Source organism: Eschrichtius robustus, chromosome 7, assembly GCF_028021215.1.
Source record: "Eschrichtius robustus isolate mEscRob2 chromosome 7, mEscRob2.pri, whole genome shotgun sequence".
Lineage (NCBI taxonomy): Eukaryota > Metazoa > Chordata > Mammalia > Artiodactyla > Eschrichtiidae > Eschrichtius > Eschrichtius robustus.
In genome coordinates this window covers 78,394,978-78,413,268 of record NC_090830.1, presented here as the reverse complement: position 1 = coordinate 78,413,268, position 18,291 = coordinate 78,394,978, and the positions used below count along the sequence as shown (strand labels likewise).

At 37.8% G+C, this 18,291-nt stretch overlaps 1 protein-coding gene across 11 annotated transcripts in view; it reads left to right on the top strand.

The window, feature by feature from the left end:
• Positions 1 to 18,291, top strand: part of USP54 (ubiquitin specific peptidase 54) — a 147,015-nt gene that overhangs the window by 60,271 nt on the left and 68,453 nt on the right. For 10 of the 11 annotated variants that reach the window (XM_068547834.1, XM_068547835.1, XM_068547832.1 and 7 more), the window contains exon 2: positions 14,880 to 15,718. In XM_068547834.1, coding sequence (XP_068403935.1) covers positions 15,572 to 15,718 — 147 coding nt within the window. In that variant the 5' untranslated portion in view covers positions 14,880 to 15,571. Of the gene's footprint in view, positions 1 to 9,927; positions 9,983 to 14,879; positions 15,719 to 18,291 lie in introns of those variants that run through there. The other variant, XM_068547828.1, reaches the window with a different exon arrangement.

Genomic DNA, 18,291 nt, shown 5'->3' with positions numbered 1-18,291 from the left:
AAATAGGAAGTAGTTACCAATTATTAAACAGCTTTCATATTGTTAGAATATTAGGCGTCTCAATGGTTGGTTACCTCTGGTCCAGAGTCCTTTCATTCTGCTTTTAGGGAAAATGAGTTTAAATTCCAATTTTAGTTTTACTTTAAGTAAGGAAACTATAAGTTAAAGATAATTCATCTATGAATTATAGATAATTTAGAAAATAGAGAAAAGAGGAAAAAAAAATTCATCACCCTAACAAGACCCCTGTTATTTTACATTTACTTATCCTTGATCTTGTAGATTTAAAAACTTTTCTAATAGTTCATTCTAGGTAAATCAAGCTCTGAGAAACAGGTTTCTGAACTAATAACCCATTAACTGCTAAACTGTGATGTTAAACATGATAACCCCAGACATTTCACACAAGCCTTCATTGGACTCTAAATTTCCCATGATCACAAACTATTAGTCCACCTACCTATATAAGTATAGATATTAATCCTCCAATTGCCTCTATTCTGCATTGGGCCCAAGCTTTCATTTCCCTCAGTGAATTATTTGCACATTTAAAAAGTTTTTTATTTGAACCAATTTTGGACTTACAGAAAAGTTGCAAAAATAGTACAGTTTTTATATAGCCCTAACCCAGCTTCCTCTAATGTTATCATCTTATATAAGCATAGTATAATGATCAGAACCAGGAAATTAGCATTGGTTCAATACTGTTAAGTAAAGACCGTCAAACTTCAAGTTTCTTCACCATTGTTCTTTATTGAGGATCCTATCTAGGATCTCACATTGCATTTTAGGCTTTTTTCCTCCTTAGTCTCCTAGGTTCTGTAAAAGTTTCTCAGTCTTTCTTTGTCTTTTATAACTTTGACATTTTTGGAGGGTATTAGTCAGTTATTTTGTCAAATATTCCTCAATTTGGATTTGTCTGATTTTTTTTTTTCCTCATGATTGAACTGAGATTATATGGTTTAGGCAAGAATGTCAAGAAATGTGTTCTCAGTGCATTATTACCATGGGATTCATGATGTCAATATGTATTATTGCTCTTGATGTTTGACTTGATCACTTGGTTAAGGGGGTTTCTGCCTGGTTTCTCTACAGTAAAGTTACTATCTTTCCCTTTGTGGTTAATAAATGTCTTGGTGGAGATACTTTGATACTATCATTTGCATGAACGTCATGGAATTCTCTACGTATAGAATTAGTAGTATTACTTAGAGACCTCATTGAACTTCATTTAATGATTATGAAATGAATTCCCTTAAGGGAGCTATCCCTTTCTAAGATACCTGCACCTTACTCCTGGTTTCGTCAAAGGACCTTCAGGTTCTGCAGGAATAAATCCATTCTAGTCAGTATTGGTCTCAGTTACACTCATATCCTATTCATAAAGAAGTCTCCAATGCTAATAAGCTATAGATCTCTGAACCTCCTTTACCCGACTGTCTCTTAGGGTGACAGGCTCTTCCTGTGGCCCAGTGTCCTTCCAGGCCTCATCTCTCTTTACGGATAAGCCAGTTTCATTTCGCAAACATTTGAATGACTACTTAGGGTTTTTTCAGACACAGAGGCTAAGAGAAACTGAGTTTGTTGGTGAGGAATATAGTGGTAGATAATTAGGGCAGCTACGTCTATAGCCTGGTTTAATACTTTGGCCTGAGAAAAATGGCAGCACATTATGATGCATTGTGTATACTCGTTGTGAAGTAATCATTCTCTGTATTTCATTAATATAGAGAAATGTTTTTTTCTAGAGGTCTTTATTTTCTAGAGCTGCACCTCTAATACTGGCAGTCTTGAGCCATGATTTTTTTTTTTTTTTTTAAGTTTAATTTTATTTATTTATTTATTTATTTATGGCTGTGTTGGGTCTTCGTTTCTGTGCGAGGGCTTTCTCCAGTTGTGGCAAGTGGGGGCCACTCTTCATCGCGGTGCGCGGGCCTCTCACTATCGCGGCCTCTCCTGTTGCGGAGCACAGGCTCCAGACGCGCAGGCTCAGCAGTTGTGGCTCACGGGCCTAGCTGCTCCGTGGCATGTGGGATCTTCCCAGACCAGGGCTCGAACTCGTGTCCCCTGCATTGGCAGGCAGACTCTCAACCACTGCGCCACCAGGGAAGCCCGAGCCATGATCTTTTAAATTTAGCCCTGCCATTTCTACTCTGTCAACTGTGTGTGGATCCCTAGTAGAATTATTACAGTCAGCCCAAGAATGAAAAATTCAAATATAAACCAAAGAGTACAATTTAGATCTATTTAGTGCTAACAAAATTTATATAACGCATAATGTATTAGATGGCTTTGATTAGTAAAATACAAATTTATTAGTATTACCGAATTTAAAGTAGATTTTTGAATCATATATTTTCTCAAGTAACATATACTATAAAAGTTCAGTTTCTGTAATATGATTCAGAGTCTGTTGGACCTGGAGCTTACATAATTCAGGGGGCCCACTTTAAGGGAAACATTTTTTTAAAAAAAGAAAAGTAGATATTGGGCCTGAGGGCCTGTGCAAGAGAGGGGCCCTGAAGCTTAATCTTCATGGGTTCTTCTTTTTTTTTTTTTTTCTTAATTCTACCCCACCTCGCCCTTGCCTTTCAGTGTTGGCTGCACATATGGTGCCTCTCCCTTCCCAAGGAATTGCTTTTACTGATATTATTTCCTGTCATAATTCATGGTTTCTTCTTAAGCTTGCCTCTGGATGTGGGGGTCTGCAAAAAGGTTGGGACCCACTGTTTTCCATCATTTCACACATGGCAAAGGTTTTTTAGCCTGCTCACAGGAAGTTATTGTGTTCAGATTGGGAACAATGTGGGACATACAATTTAGTAACTCTGCTACATAAAGAAATAGGTAATAGGTGATAAGATGACATTCTTCTTTCCCAATTTTGGCTTCTAAGCTTCCTAGAAGTTTACCTGATGTTAGAGACAACAAGGTAATGCAGGCTGTTTTGACTTAGTAAATCCCAGGAGCTAGGTCGTAATGATGATTAAATAAGTATAAAGTAGATTAAAGATTAAATAAATATAAGTATTTATGTTCACATTTTTTATTTCTTCATGATTCAGACTTGGTAGGTTGTATATTTCTATATTTTAATTTATTTCTTCTAGATTATTCAGTTTGTTGGTGTATAATTGTCCACAGTAGTTTCTTATGATACTTAGTATTTCTCTGTTATGAGTTGTAATTTCTCCTTTTTAATTTCTGATATTATTTATATGAACCTTCTCTCTCTTTTTTCTTAGTCTAGTTAAAGATTTGTCAATTTTATTTATATTTTCAAAAACCCAGCTTTAATTTCATTGGTCTTTTCTGTTGCCTTTCTAGTATGTGTTAATCAACTTGATTATGGGAATCCCTTCACACAATGTATTCATATATAAAATCATCACATTGTACACTTTAAATATATTACAGTTTTATCAATTATACCTCAATAAAGTTGGGAAAAAAGGAATTTATGAACAAGCTTATTCAGAGTCTATTCAGCAATAGTAAAATATAGGTTGCTGTATCTTCTTCAGAGTTGAGAGCAACACGGCAATAAGATTCTTATATGCTCTTTCTCTTCCTTCCATCTTTGATTGAATATTCCATTGTGTTTGGAGTTGGCTGGAAACTAATGAATGTGGATAAAGATAATGATACATTTTCTGCAAAGAGTTTGGGAATAACTAGCTGCCAAATAGCCTACTATCTGTTAGTTTGTTGTAGTCTAGGACTATTCTCTGCAGGATGCTGCGTGCCCTTTGGTTGCTACTGTTACAAAGGCAAAATCAATCAGATAGGAGTATTAGATAATGGACTATGGAGCCGTTTTAATTTAAATTTGAATAAATTTGCATCTAGCACTTAGTTACCAATATCAGGTGGTGGTTGTTTTTAATCATCATCTAATTGGCTGACATGAAAACTAAGCAAGATTCTGTATTGAAAACTGTATATGGGGCTTCCCTGGTGGCATAGTGGTTAAGAATCTGCCTGCCAATGCAGGGGACACGGGTTCGATCCCTGGTCCCGGAAGATCCCACATGCTGCGGAGCAGCTAAGGCCATGTGCCACAACTACTGAGCATGCACTCTAGAGCCCGCGAGCCACAACTACTGAGCCCACGTGCCACAACTACTGAAGCCCGCATGCCTAGAGCCTGTGCTCCACAACAAGAGAAGCCACCACAATGAGAAGCCCACACACTGCAACGAAGAGTAGCCCCCGCTATCTGCAACTAGAGAAAGCCCTTGCTCAGCAACAAAGACCCAAAGCAGCCAAAAATAAATAAATTAAAAAACAACAACAACAAACAAACTGTATATGGACAACTTCTTTGGAACAGATTGCCACTAAACAAATAATGCAATGCTCACCAAGTTTGTTTAGCTTTCGGTTTTTTGTTTGTTTGTTTTTTTAAACTAAGTATCTAAGGATGTGACTCAGATGCATTTATACAGAACTACCTCACTAGGATCTCATCTGCCCAAAGCTGTGTGATGTCCCTTAAAATGTTTATATTGGGTTTCCCTGGTGGCGCAGTGGTTGAGAATCTGCCTGCCAATGCAGGGGACACGGGTTCGAGCCCTGGTGTGGGAAGATCCCACACACTGTGGAGCAACTGGGCCCATGAGCCACAACTACTGAGCCTGTGCGTCTGGAGCCTGCGCTCCGCAACAAGAGAGGCCGCGATAGTGAGAGGCCCGTGCACCGCGATGAAGAGTGGCCCCTGCTTGCCGCAACTAGAGAAAGCCCTCGCACAGAAACGAAGACCCAACACAGCCAAAAATAAATAAATAAATAAATAAATAAACTTAAAAAAAAAAAAGTTTATATTGACAGTGAGGAAAGCCTGAAGTTTTTTTTTTTTTTTTTTTAAATATTTATTTATTTATTTGGTTGCACTGGGTCTTAGTTGCTGCAGGTGGGCTCCTTAGTTGTGGTTCATGGGCTCCTTATTGTGGCATGCGAACTCTTAGTTGCAGCATGCACGTGGGATCTAGTTCCTTGACCAGGGATTGAACCCGGGCCCCCTACATTGGGAGCGCAGAGTCCTATCCACTGTGCCACCAGGGAAGTCCCAAGCCTGAAGTTTTAACTGAGTCACATTAATATTAGAATATCTTGCTTTATAAGATGAAGTAATTATGGAAAGTTTATGTATATGTATATATGTACGCATACATACATATATACACACACATATATATTTAGAATCATGCTTTTTAGTTAGAATCACAATTTATAAATAGAAAGATAGATTATATGACAAATAAACTATAGTGAACTCCTATGTAATGTATCCCACAATAACAGGTATTTGTATATAACACAATAACAGATATTTGTATATAACACAATTGGCTTCTGACCTCCCTCCATTCTCTATTCTCAGATGGGATGGAGGGGAACAGGGAGAGGGGAAGGACCCTAGAAACAATGGTCTGATAGAAACATTAATTTCCCTTAAAATTATAGAAAATTTATATAGGAATTCAGAAATGGGGGAGATCCCTTCAGGCTTGGGGTAGTCAAGGAGTGTTTTACAAAGGTTTTTACAAAGAGGCTGGGTTACCTATAGAGGGGAAGTAGGATACTGAGCATCCCAAGTAGGTAAAACTATTAATAAGATCACAGAAATGGGAAAACTCTTTGTTTGGGGAGAAGGTTTTTTGTTTTCTTTTTATAAATTTATTTATTTTATTTATTTATTTTTGGCTGCATTGGGTCTTTGTTGCTGTGCGCGGGTTTTCTCTAGTTGCAGCGAGTGGGGGCTACTCTTCGTTGTGGTGCATGGGCTTCTCGTTGTGGTGGCTTCTCGTTACGGAGCACACGCTCTAGGCGCACAGGCTTCAGTAGTTGTGGCACACGGGCTCAGTAGTTGTGGCTCGTGGGCTCTAGAGCACAGGCGCAGTAGCTGTGGCGCATGGGCTTAGTTGTTCCGTGGCATGTGGGATCTTCCGGGACCAGGGCTCGGACCCGTGTCCCCTGCATTGGCAGGCGGATTCTTAACCACTGTGCCACCAGGGAAGCCCTGGGGGGAGAAGTTTTATGTAGTGAGATAAAAAGAGATAAATATAAAATATAAATTAAGGTCAGATTATGTTATTAAGAATCAGACTGAGAAGTTTGGACATTATTCTTCAGGAGGAACCTGGGAAAGGTTTTTGTTTTTTTAATTGACACTTTAAAATATGTTTTAAAAAGTGTTTTTTAGAATCTTTGGTAGTCTATATAAAATTACCAAAATTTATGTTAAAATACCACAATCTTTTTGGTATAGAGTTCTGAGTTTTGCTAAATGCATAGAGGTAGTGTAACTACCAGCACAATCAAGATATGTAACAGTTTCATCACCCTGGTACTGCCCCTTTGCAATCAACCCCTACTGTCACCCACAACTTCTGGAAACACTGGTCAATTTTGACTTTTGAATTTTAATTTTGACTTTTCCAAGATGTCATAAAAGTGAAATCATATAGTATATAGCCTTTTGAATCTCATCATAGTACATTTGAAATTCATCCATATTTTTGTGTATGTCAGTATTCTTTCCTTTTTATTGTTGAGTTTTATGTATGTACCATTTACTAGTTGAAGAACATTTGGGTTGTTTCCAGTTTTTGGTGATTATGTGTAAAGCCACTATAAACACTTGTGTAAAGGTTTTTATGTGGCATAAGCTTTCATTTCTTTTGGGTAAAATACCTAGGAATAGGATTGCTAGGTCAGATGGTAAAAGTATATTTAACATTATATATAATTGCCAACAGTGTCATTTTGCATTTCTATCAGCAATTTAGGAGACTTCCAGTCGCTCTGATACTTCCTCATTAACCTTTGTTATTGTCAGGTTTTACATATTTTTGTTTTTGTTTTTAGCTATTTTAGTAGGCATGTAGTGTGGTTTTAATTCCATTTCCCTAAAGACTAATAAAATTGAATATCTTTTTATATGTTTATTAGCTATCTGTGTATTTTTTTAAAAATTTATTTATTTTATTTATTTATTTTTGGCTGTGTTAGGTCTTTGTTGCTGCTCACGGGCTTTCTCTAGTTGCAGCGAGCGGGGGCTACTCTTTGTTGCGATGTGTGGCCTTCTCATTGGGGTGGCTCTCTTGTGTAGCATGGGCTCTTGGCGTGTGGGCTTCAGTAGTTGTGGCTCGTGGGGTCAGTAGTTGTGGCGCACAGGCTTAGTTGCTCCGCGGCATGTGGTATCTTTCCGGACCAGGGCATGAACCTGTGTCCCCTGCATTGGCAGACGGATTCTCAACCACTGTGCCACCAGGGAAGCCCTGTGTATTTTCTTTAGTGAAGTATCTGTTCAAATCTTTTGTCCACTTAAGAAAATTCTATATTTTTTCTTATTAAGTTTAGAGGATTCTATGTATATTTTGGATACAAGTCATTTATCCAGTATGTGATTTGAAAATATTTTCTTTTCATCCTTGGGTTGTCTTTTCATTCTCTTAACAGTGTCTTTCAAAGAACAGCACCTCTTAATTATGATGAAGTCCAATTCTATAATTCTTTTTTTCTTTTATGGGTTGTGCTTTTGTTGTTGTATCTTAGGAATCTTTGCTTAACCAGAGGTCACAAAAGTTTCATCTGTCTTCTAGAATTTTTGTAGTTTTAGGTTTTCCATTTAGGGCTATAATCCATTTGGAGTTATTTTTGTATAAGATGTAAGGTATGGGTCAAGGTTCAGTTTTTTGAATATGTGTGTCCAATTGTTCCAACATCATTTATTGAAAATACTATCCTTTCTCCATTGGGTTGCCTTTGCACGTTTATTGAAAATCGGTTGACAGTATTTGTGTAGGCCTGTTTCTGGGCTCTCTATTTTGTTCCAGTGATGTATGTATTTGTCTTTTCACCAGTACCACATGGTGTTGACCACTGAGTGTTCCAACTTTTTTCTTCTGTTTCACAATTCTTTTGGCTATTATAATTCCTTTGCCTCTGGATTTACCTGGTGGTCCAGTGGCTAAGACTCCGCACTTCCAATGTAGGGGGCCTGGTTTCGATCCCTGGTCAGGGAACTGGATCCCCCATGCCGCAACTAACTAAGAGTTCGCATGCTAATTAAAAAGATCCCGCATGCCACAACTAAAGATCCTGCATGCCGCAACTAAAAGATCCCGCATGCTGCAACGAACATCCCATGTGCTGCAACTAAGACCCTGTGCAGCCAAATAAATAAATAAATATTAAAGAAAAATTAATTCCTTTGCCTCCATATAACTTTTAGAATCAGCTAGTCAATTTCTACAAAAAGAAATCTTGCTGGGATTTTGATTTAAAATTGCATTGAATCTATGGATCAGTTTGGAGTGAATTGACACCTTAACAAAACTGAGATGTCCAGTTTACAAACATGGCATGCCTATCCACTTACTTCAGTTTTGTAGTTTTCAGGATACAGATCATATATATATATAGTTACATTTATATCTAAGTATTTTATATTTTATGGTATTATTTTAAGTAGTACTTTAAAAGAATTTTGGTTTCCAATGTTCATTGCTAGTATATAGGAACACAAATGATTTTTTAAAAAAATATTGACTTTGTATTCTGTGATCTTACTGACTTCACTTATTAGTTCTTAGAGTTTTTTGGGTAGATTTCTTGGGATTTTCAAGTGTAACATCATTGTCTATAAAGACGGTTTTTTTCTTCCATTGTAATCTATATGTTTTTTAAACTTCTTTTTCTTGCCTTATTATACAGGCTAGGACCTCCAGTATGATATTGAATAGGGGTAGTAAAAGTAGACATCTTTGCTTTTTTGGGGACCTGAAAAGGTAGGAGTGATCCTACTGAAAACCTCTTTTGGCTGAACAGCTGACATTGTTCTACTGCTAAGGAATGATTCAAGCTTTCCACTTTTTTGTGTGAAATCACAAATAAGTAATGAGGTATGTTAAAGAGAAATATTAGTTTAAAAAAACTAATTATATAAATGAATTGGAATAGCAAGAGACAGGAGGCCAGAAAGACTTTTGTATTGTAATAGTCTAAACGGGAGGTAATTGTGGTGTAAACTAGGTGATGACACTGGGAGTGAAAAAGAAGGATCAATGTAAGAGATTTTGAAGGGAGAATTGAAAAGCCTTTATGATGTGGATGGGGAAGGGGGAGAAGGATAGGAAGGAGTCAGAGGCTACTGAGGTTTTGAACCTGGGTAATTGGAGATGCTGATCTCGGGTGGCCTCGGCCTGCAGGGGCTTGAAGCAGGATTTTGATTTCCGCCCAGAGATTGAAGTCAGGCCGTGGCAGTGAGAGCGCCGAATCCTAACCGCTGGACCACCATGGACCAGTGGCCAGTCACAAGGCCATGGCCTGTCAGCTGTGTAGAAATGAATTTCCACATAGAGACGGAAAGTAGTGAAACAAGTAAAGTGTTTATTAGGAAGAAAAAGAGTACGTGTGGATAGACACAGGCAGGCTCAGAGAGAGTTGTGCCCTTGTGGTAGTTATTTATTTATTTATTTATTTATTTTTGGCTGCTTTGGGTCTTCCTTGCTGCGCGTGGGCTTTCTCTACTTGCGGCAAGCGGGGGCTACTCTTCGTTGTGGTGCGTGGGCTTCTCATTGCGGTGGCTTCTCTTGTTGCGGAGCACGGGCTCTACGGCACATGGGTTTCAGTAGTTGTGGTGCATGGGCTTCAGTAGTGGTTTGCGGGCTCTAGAGCGCAGGCTCAGTAGTTGTGGCACACGGGCTTAGTTGCGCCATGGCACGTGGGATCTTCCTGGACCAGAGCTCGAACTCGTGTCCCCTGCATTGGCAGGCGGATTCTAAACTACTGTACCATGAGGGAAGCCCCCCTCATGGTAGTTTGAATCACTTATATGGGCCATTTCTTCCAGGTTTCCTTTGGCCAATCATCTTGCTTTGCCTGGTTTTGAGTCCGTATTTGGTATATGTCAGGGTCCTCCCATGTGTGCGCACACATCTCTTAGCCAAGATGGATTCTAGTGAAGCGACCTAAGGTAGGTTGACATCTCTTACTATGAGGTGACGCCCCCTCCCTTTTGACCTCCAAAGAGCCTTTCTGTGCATGTATAGTCAGGAAGGTCTTCTTGACCTCAAGAAAGAGAAATATGTTGTCTCTATCTTTTATCTGGGCAGTGCTCAGCTCTTCTCTCATGCCTGTTATTTTGGAGTATCGGTCCACAGGGGACAACTCCAGCTGCCCAGCCTGGGGCCCATCAATCTCCTGCCTCAATGCCATTAGTAAAATAAATAAATAAATAAATAAATAAATTTTAAAAATGGGGGATAAAGAGGAGGGACTATTTTTTGGGGGAAGGCGGTGACTTCAGATTTGGACATGTTAAACTTGTTTTGAAAGTGGGACAATGTGCACATAGTTGGTAATTTGGTTTCAGAGTTCATAAGATTTGTGATTTATCAAACCAGAAGTTATGGTTGAAGTTCTGATGGAAAAGGGGATGAGAACACTAATGGGAAGTACTCTAGACAAGAGCAAGAAGGTCTAATTTTAACTTTAGGGAATGTTTAGTTTTTTTTTTTTTTTTTTTTGGCTGTGTTGGGTTTCATTGGTGCACGCAGGCTTTCTCTAGTTGTGGCGAGCAGGGGCTACTCTTTGTTGCAGTGCATGGCCTTCTCATTGCAGTGGCTTCTCTTGTCACAGAGCAAGGGCTCTAGGCATGCAGGCTTCAGTAGTTGTGGCACGTGGGCTCAGTAGTTGTGGCTCACGGGCTCTAGAGCACAGCCTCAGTAGTTGTGGCTCACGGGCTTAGTTGCTCCGCGGCATGTAGGATCTTCCCAGACCAGGGCTTGAACCCATGTCCCCTGCATTGGCAGACGGATTCTTAACCACTGCACCACCAGGAAAGTCCCGGAATGCTTACTTTTAAGAAAGCAACAAAAGAGAGAGAAAATGGACTGTCAGAGCAGTAGGAGAACCCGTGTTCATTTGTCATTCTCTCATTTTTGTCATTCTTTTATTTTCTTATTAATTCACCCTATGAATTCACGATTGTGTTACATCAGGCAGCCAATGTTAGGTGCTGCAGAAAAGTTAAGAAGAATGAGGCATATGGAAAAAGCCAGTGGGTTTTGAAATAAGGAGATTTCTTTAGAAAGCAAATGTTCCATGAAGTAAAATTGTGGTGGTGGAATAAAGGAACAGTACCATGTTGTGAAGAGATTAATGATGAGCAAGTAGAAGCAGCAGTTGTAAATTATTTCACAGAGACGTTTAGCAGTGAAAGGTTGAAAAAAATTTAGGACAGTAGGCGTAAGGATTTAATAAGTTCAAGGTGGTCTTTGCTGTTCTGGTTTTTTAAAGAATATAGGATATCTATGTGGTTATCTTTAAAGGGAAAAGAGCTCATGAGAAGGGAATGTTTGAATGGTAATAATAACAATAACAATAACTTATATAGCAGTTACTATATGCCAGACATTGATATCCTCATAATAAGCGAGAAGATACTATGGATATAGTTTGTAATTATTGACATGTGGAGTGTACCAAGGAATTGAGGTAATTGCCTGTTGATTTATCAGTGCAAGTATAGCTTCTTCAGTAAATTATAAGTAAACTGCTATATAGAATAACAGAACCAGAAATGTGGGCAAATTTTCTGGAAACTGTTGGGATATCTCAGTGTTGTACAGTTTGACTTCCTGTTGTTTGGGTTACTTTTGACTTTAATCACTAGTGATGGGGCTACTGTTCCTTCATTAGAAACTGAGATACTCTTCATGGCTTTTCCATTTGAATCATTGATCAGTTGAACATGGTCAGTGTTTGTAGACCTTCTAAAATGTTACCCTATTCCTTGTAATAGACTCAGTTGTTTACCTTTTTATGTTAAACTTGTATTTTTTAAATAATTGTAAAATTCAAATGTTTCTTCAAGCACATAGCTAAATCATACTGACATGTACCTTGTTCTATGTGAGGCGTATTGTTGTTTTTATATAATTAGAAGACTTATTCCTGTTGGCTTACAACTTTCTAGTATCCTGAGGTCCCCAAACAGAAATTTACTTTTCAATTTTTAGGCTCAGCAATTCACTCATTCAGTGAACTCATTATTAATTCTTTGTTTTGAAAACTTGCTTTCACATACCTATCACATTAAATCTCAGTCACTGTGTGAAATAGGTATTGTGCCACTGTTCCATAGACCCAGAGAACAAATTTCAGGACACCTAAGTTATTTGGGATTACATAAAGTAGTAAAAATGTAGAATTTGAACCCATGTTTTTCCAACTCCAAGTCTAGTCCTAGTCCTCTTAATAATATCACAATTACTCTACATCACTTACTCCTGACAACAACTTGAACTTACACTGTGTTTCGACCTCTCCTTGTCATAGAAATAGGATTCAAGCTTTATTTCCTTTTAATTTGTCCTCATATCTATACATTTTTATATTTTTCTTTTTCTTTCTTTTATTTTTAGTTTGGGATTGCCAATATCATCTGGCATGGTTATTATCTACCAGCTTAATGATTTTAGTCATGATTTTGCATTGAGTTACTAATACTGCATACAGTACAAGTTAATTCTTACATAATTTTAAATTCTTCTATTATTTGCAGATATCAATTCCTTTTCAACTTAAAAAAATAATTTAAAACTTACAAACAAGTTGCAAGAAATGGAACAAAGAATTTTCATATACCCTTGAGCCAGATTTATTTATTGTTAACATTTTGCTATATTTGCTTTACTATTTTCTCTCTCCTTCTCTCTCCATATATACATAAGTATACACGCATACACACAAATTTTTTTTTTCCTGAACCGTTTCAGAGTAGGTTGCAGACATTATGCTCTTTTACCCCCCAAAATACTGTGGTATTGCCTAGGAAGTTCTTTTTCTTTTTAAAAATAGGTTGTTAGAGCCATGTCGGTAGAACTCTTTATTTTCTCATGTATCTTTAGTAGATGGATTATATTGTTTGGTGCTAGACCTGTAATTTAAGTGAAATATTTTGCCATCAGTATTTCTTGGACCGCTTGTTATTACCACTCTTGGCTTTGTTCTTTTTGGCTCTCACCTCTGGTTTCTGACACACCCAGCTCAAGTGTGAGAGCTTTTTGCCTTACCCTACATAATGCTGCCATTCAGAGCCTGAGAATCTTTTTTTCTGCTACTGCCTTTTTTCCCTTTGCTCCCTGAACTCAGGGGTGTGTATCATAGGGCAGGCTGAGTTTCAGTGAGCTCCTGATGTGGATACTGGAAACCCCACCTGCCTGCCAAGTCCTTTTGGCTTTGAGCAAAGTGGAGGGTTGGTATTTGTCATTCCTTTGCAGCAGTTGAGCTGAAGGAATGCTGCATGGCTTGTTGGAAGTTGCTTAGTGGCCTCGAGTGGGGTGTGTATGGGGTGTGTGTAGAGGGTTGAGGGTCTTGTAGTCTGTGTAGGAGACATGGGATCCTTCCTGGTGCTATATGTTAATCATCAGGCAGTGTTTATTGAGTGCCTGCTTATGACTAGACTAGCACTGTGTTAGGAGCTTTTGGAATAGTATAATAAAATACATAATTAAGTCACAGTAAGTAGTCAAACAATGCTAGCTCTGCCACTTACCAGCTTTGATTTGGGCAAGTTAATGTCTTTAAGCCTCCCTTTACTCTTCTGTGAAACGGAACTATTAATACCTACATGATAGGGCTGTTATGAAGATTAAATAAAGAATATAGGTATTGTTTAGACATGTCTGACACTAGTTAGTATTTCATTTCATACAGTCATAGTCAGGATGTATGACTGACACCATATAAAACAAATAGAGATTAATAAAAACAAATACAGAATAATATGACACTATAATGTATAATCTAATACTTTAACTGTGACCTGTTGATTATAAATAGTCTGGGAATTTAGAGAAGGGAAAGAACAGGCTGTGCAACCGTTTAATGCTCCTGTGCCTCAGCTTTTCCACTGAACACACTATGGATAGTGCTAGGTGATCCAAGAATGATTAAGATGTTATAGCATTTTTGCTTTTTTAGGTCATCCATACGATGGTGGGAAGGAAGGGAGAAGCTTGGGAAAATGTTAGAAACCAAATTTAATATTTAACATTCTTAATTTTTTCCTTCTTTAGACCTGGCAGCCTTACAGGAAAACTTAAAGGTGAATATTAGAAGCATTTCCTTCCAAGGAAATTTTCCCTTGTTGCCTCACTGGCATTTTAATTAGTTGAAAATTAATGTTGATCAATGGATGGCCTCTGATTGTGAACGCCTTGGATATAATCTGAGGATTAAGTGATTTGTAACCCAAATTATCTCTCTGATCCTCTGGCAAAAAATGTAACATACAAACAGGTCAGAAGAAGATTTAGCTCTTTTGGACTGGATGTTAAGGACATATGGTTTACTCACCATGAGGGTTTCTCTGGGATGGGACATCTTTACTCAGAGCCCAGACTGATAATGTGCCCCTCCCACCTTTAAATAGGCTTTTATAGCCGTGAGCATGTAAAATACCTTGAAAAATTTCTGTACTCACAACATCCAAAACAAACTGTTTCAATTGCTAGTTTGGTATGTGTTTACTTGGTAACTTTTTTCTTAGCCTGATTTTGGAAAGTTTGCATTCAGTTCTTATTTTTGTCCAGGTCAACTTTCTTCTCCTCCTAGAAAATTTGGGAGAAGTCTCCTATGAGAGTAAAGCTGCGCACACCTTTTTCTCCCCACCTCTTTGGTTTGAGTGTTTCTCCTTTTTGTTGTTGTTAGGATTTCTTTGCGGGGGTGGGGTGGTGAGCATTGTTTGCCTCGGTTTCAAGTTTTAGTGAGAGGTGAGGCAACGCTGATCTTGGCAGAAGCGCACAAAGCTAGTAGAGTCATTAAATGACGCAAGCTTTTGATTGTTTTTTTTTCTTTCTTTAAAGCTCTCTGGCACAGCTGGCTAGTCTAGTCACAGAGGAAAAGAGAAGAGACTTTCTGAAGTTCTGGATGGAATACTAGAAAATGTTTGGGGCATATTAAAAAACAGCAGCAGAACAACAACAACAGAAACTCCATTTATTTCAAACAAGCTTCTTAGCTTTGTGGAATCTATGTCAGTTGCTTAGAACTTGGGTTTTTACTTCAGAGGATGATGGGACGAGGCAATAGAAGCCGAGGAGGGTTGCGTTGGATTCTTGCTTATCTGTCTGCCTCTCCTTCCAGTTGGAAAATTCTTCAATCCACAAGAAGCATTATAAACAAGCCTAAAGAACACATCCTACCCTGATCCTGGATTCTGTTGGAGTTGAGGAGTACAGCCACTTCACCAGGGTTTTATGGAGGCAGTTCAAGAAAAATCGAAGGAAGGATTTCTCTGTTTGAATTAATCCTGTGCCATGTTACATTTTGGGCATTGCTTGGAGCAAGTAGAGGACAGCTCTGTCATGTGGATCTAAGGATACCTGAGTTTCTTGAGCTGCATATATGATGTTTGAAATGTTGTAAATTCAATATCTTTCAACATAAATTTGTTAAATTCTGGATTCTCTTTATATTAAGGACTTCAGCAGACAGAAACTCCCTCCCCAAAAGATACAAAACTTCCTCTGTGTTTTCAGGCTAAATGTGAACAATAATGTCTTGGAAGAGAAATTATTTTTCAGGGGGCCGTGGTAGTGTCCAAGGGATGTTTGCTCCTCGAAGTTCAACCTCCATAGCCCCCAGTAAAGGCCTCAGCAATGAGCCAGGACAAAACAGCTGCTTCCTCAACAGTGCCTTGCAGGTAAGGGTAATTTCTTTCTTTTTGGTGAACTTTGACTTTCACTTGCTGATGCTGTATTTCTGATTACTCTTTTAAATCTAATACTTGATAGTCTCTGTTTGAGGTCAGCAGCCTAATAAGATCATTTTTTAAGTTAATCTCTGTGATCGTAGGCAAGTCACTTTATCTCTTTGTTTCTCAATTACCTCATTTGTAAAAGAGGAGAGTAATAATGATAGTAGAAATAATAACTGTAACTACTACTACTTAGCTGTCTAAAGGGAGGTACATGGACTAGATGATCTTACTACTTGTTTATTGACTTTTTTCCTGAACAGTCTCTACTGTTTCCTTTTTTTCCATTTGAGACGAAGGTGTCTCATCACCCTAGTTGCTTTCCTCTAGTATAGAAAGCAAAATTCTTTCCACAAGTGAAAGATTCTCAGGTATGTTATTCTTTTTTTTAATATTCTTTTTTACTTTTTATTGATGTATAATATACATACAGGAAAATGCATGTATCATAATTATACAATTCAACTTTCAAAACTGATCACAACCATGTAAACAGCACCCAGATTAACAAAGAGCTGATTTCCAGCTTCCAGAAGACTCTCTTGCGCTCTCTTCCAGTCACTAACCACTCCCCGAGGGTAAACACTATTGAAGGGTAACCACTAACCATAGATTAGTTTTGCCTGTTGTTGAACTTAATTTAAATGAATCAGGTATGTTATTCTTGTCTCATAATATTCAGGCTCTTAGCACACGTACTGATCGGGGTCCAGTCTTTGTCCACTTCTTCATCTCCTTCCTCTGAGCTCTCCTGCAGTGTCTGGTCAGATACGCTTGCACAGAGCTGGTAGAAAATAAATTCCTCTAAGGTGATTATCTACTCTAAATTCTCCCTTTTTGTCTTGCTTGCCACTTTAGCTGTCTCAGAATCCCAAAGCTTCCTGTCTGTCTGCCTGCCCTGCCCAATCAGGGCCATAGTGTGTTCGGTTCATCCCCCTTGGTCTAACTTTCAAGTGATTACTTTCCCCTTTTTTCTCCTCTTCACAGTAAAAGTAAATGAAATTTGCCACCCAAGATAATTATGCTTGGGTAAAATATTAGCTTTACACCTCAGATGTATGAGAAAATAAGTTGTTATGAGAGAAAAAAAGACAAGACAACATATTTGGTATAAAAAACACTGGACTTAGGAGACCTGGGTTCTAGTTTTAGCCTTTCTTTAGACTAGCCTTGTGACCTTGTACAGGTAATAGTATTTTAATTTTCTCATTTGTAGTACAAGAATCTTGTCAAGCTTGTTTATTTATTTACTTATTTATTTTGTATTATGAATCTTCATGTACACATCAACCAGGCTCAACAATGATTAATATTTACCAGTCTTAGTTCATTCACTGGCCCCCTTTTTTGCGGAATTATTTTAAGCTACTCCCAAGCATCATGTGATCTTTAAATACGTCAATGTATTTCTCTAGTACATAAGGACATGAAAAAAACCATAATCTCAATGACTTTATCACACCTAAAAAGTTTAGCTAAAATTATTAGTATTATCTAATACCCAGTCCATGTTTAGTCTTCTCAGTAGTATAAAAATGTATTTTTAAAAAAATTGAGGTAAAGTTGATGTACGATATTATATAGGTTACAGGTATACAACATAGTGATTCACAATTTTTAAAGGTTATACTCCATTTATAGTTATTATAAAATATTGACTGTATACCCTGTGCTGTACGGTATATCCTTGTAGCTTACGTATTTTATACAGAATAATTTGTACCTCTTAATCTCCTACCCCTATCTTGCCCCCCACCTTCCCTCTCCTCACTGGTAGCCACTAGTTTGTTCTCTATATCTGTGAGTCTGTTTCTTTTTTGTTGTATTCACTAGTTTATTTTATTGTTTAGATTCCACACATAAGTGATATCATACAGTATTTGTCTTTCTCTGTCTGATTTATTTCACTTAGCATAATAACCTCCAAGTCCATCCATGTTGCAAATGACAAAATTTCATTGTCAAGATTATTTATGCAATAAAATTTCCATACTCTGTTTTCAAGTTTTTATTTGAAAACATTAAAAAATTCTATGCTGTCAAGAGTCAAAAATTCAAAATTTCTATGCTGTCAAACTATAGAAAGAGTTTAAGTACCTTCACTAATTACTACCACAAATTGTATGCAGTTGCAGCGGGGGCGGGGGTGGGGGTGGGTGTTTGGTTAGGCTTTTTTCCCCCCCGCATATTAGCTTTTTGAGTTACTTTGCATAAACTAATAATACTTTTGTAATTTAGAAGAAGGTAAAAAAGGGTGTTGATATAGATGTGTGTGTGTTTACCTACTATCAGGCCATAGTCCTGTTTTTATAATTCTGTTTTTTTCTATATGTTCTATTTTTATTGTCAGTCTAAGCAATAATATTTACAAATTTCTGTTCTAATTTCCAGTGCCATATAGAACATATAACTTACACACACATACCTATTTCTATATTTATACTTGAAGACATTGATAGTTTTGGAGTGCCTATTATAATCATGTAACAAGCTGAAAGTAATTGTTTCAATGAGCTAAT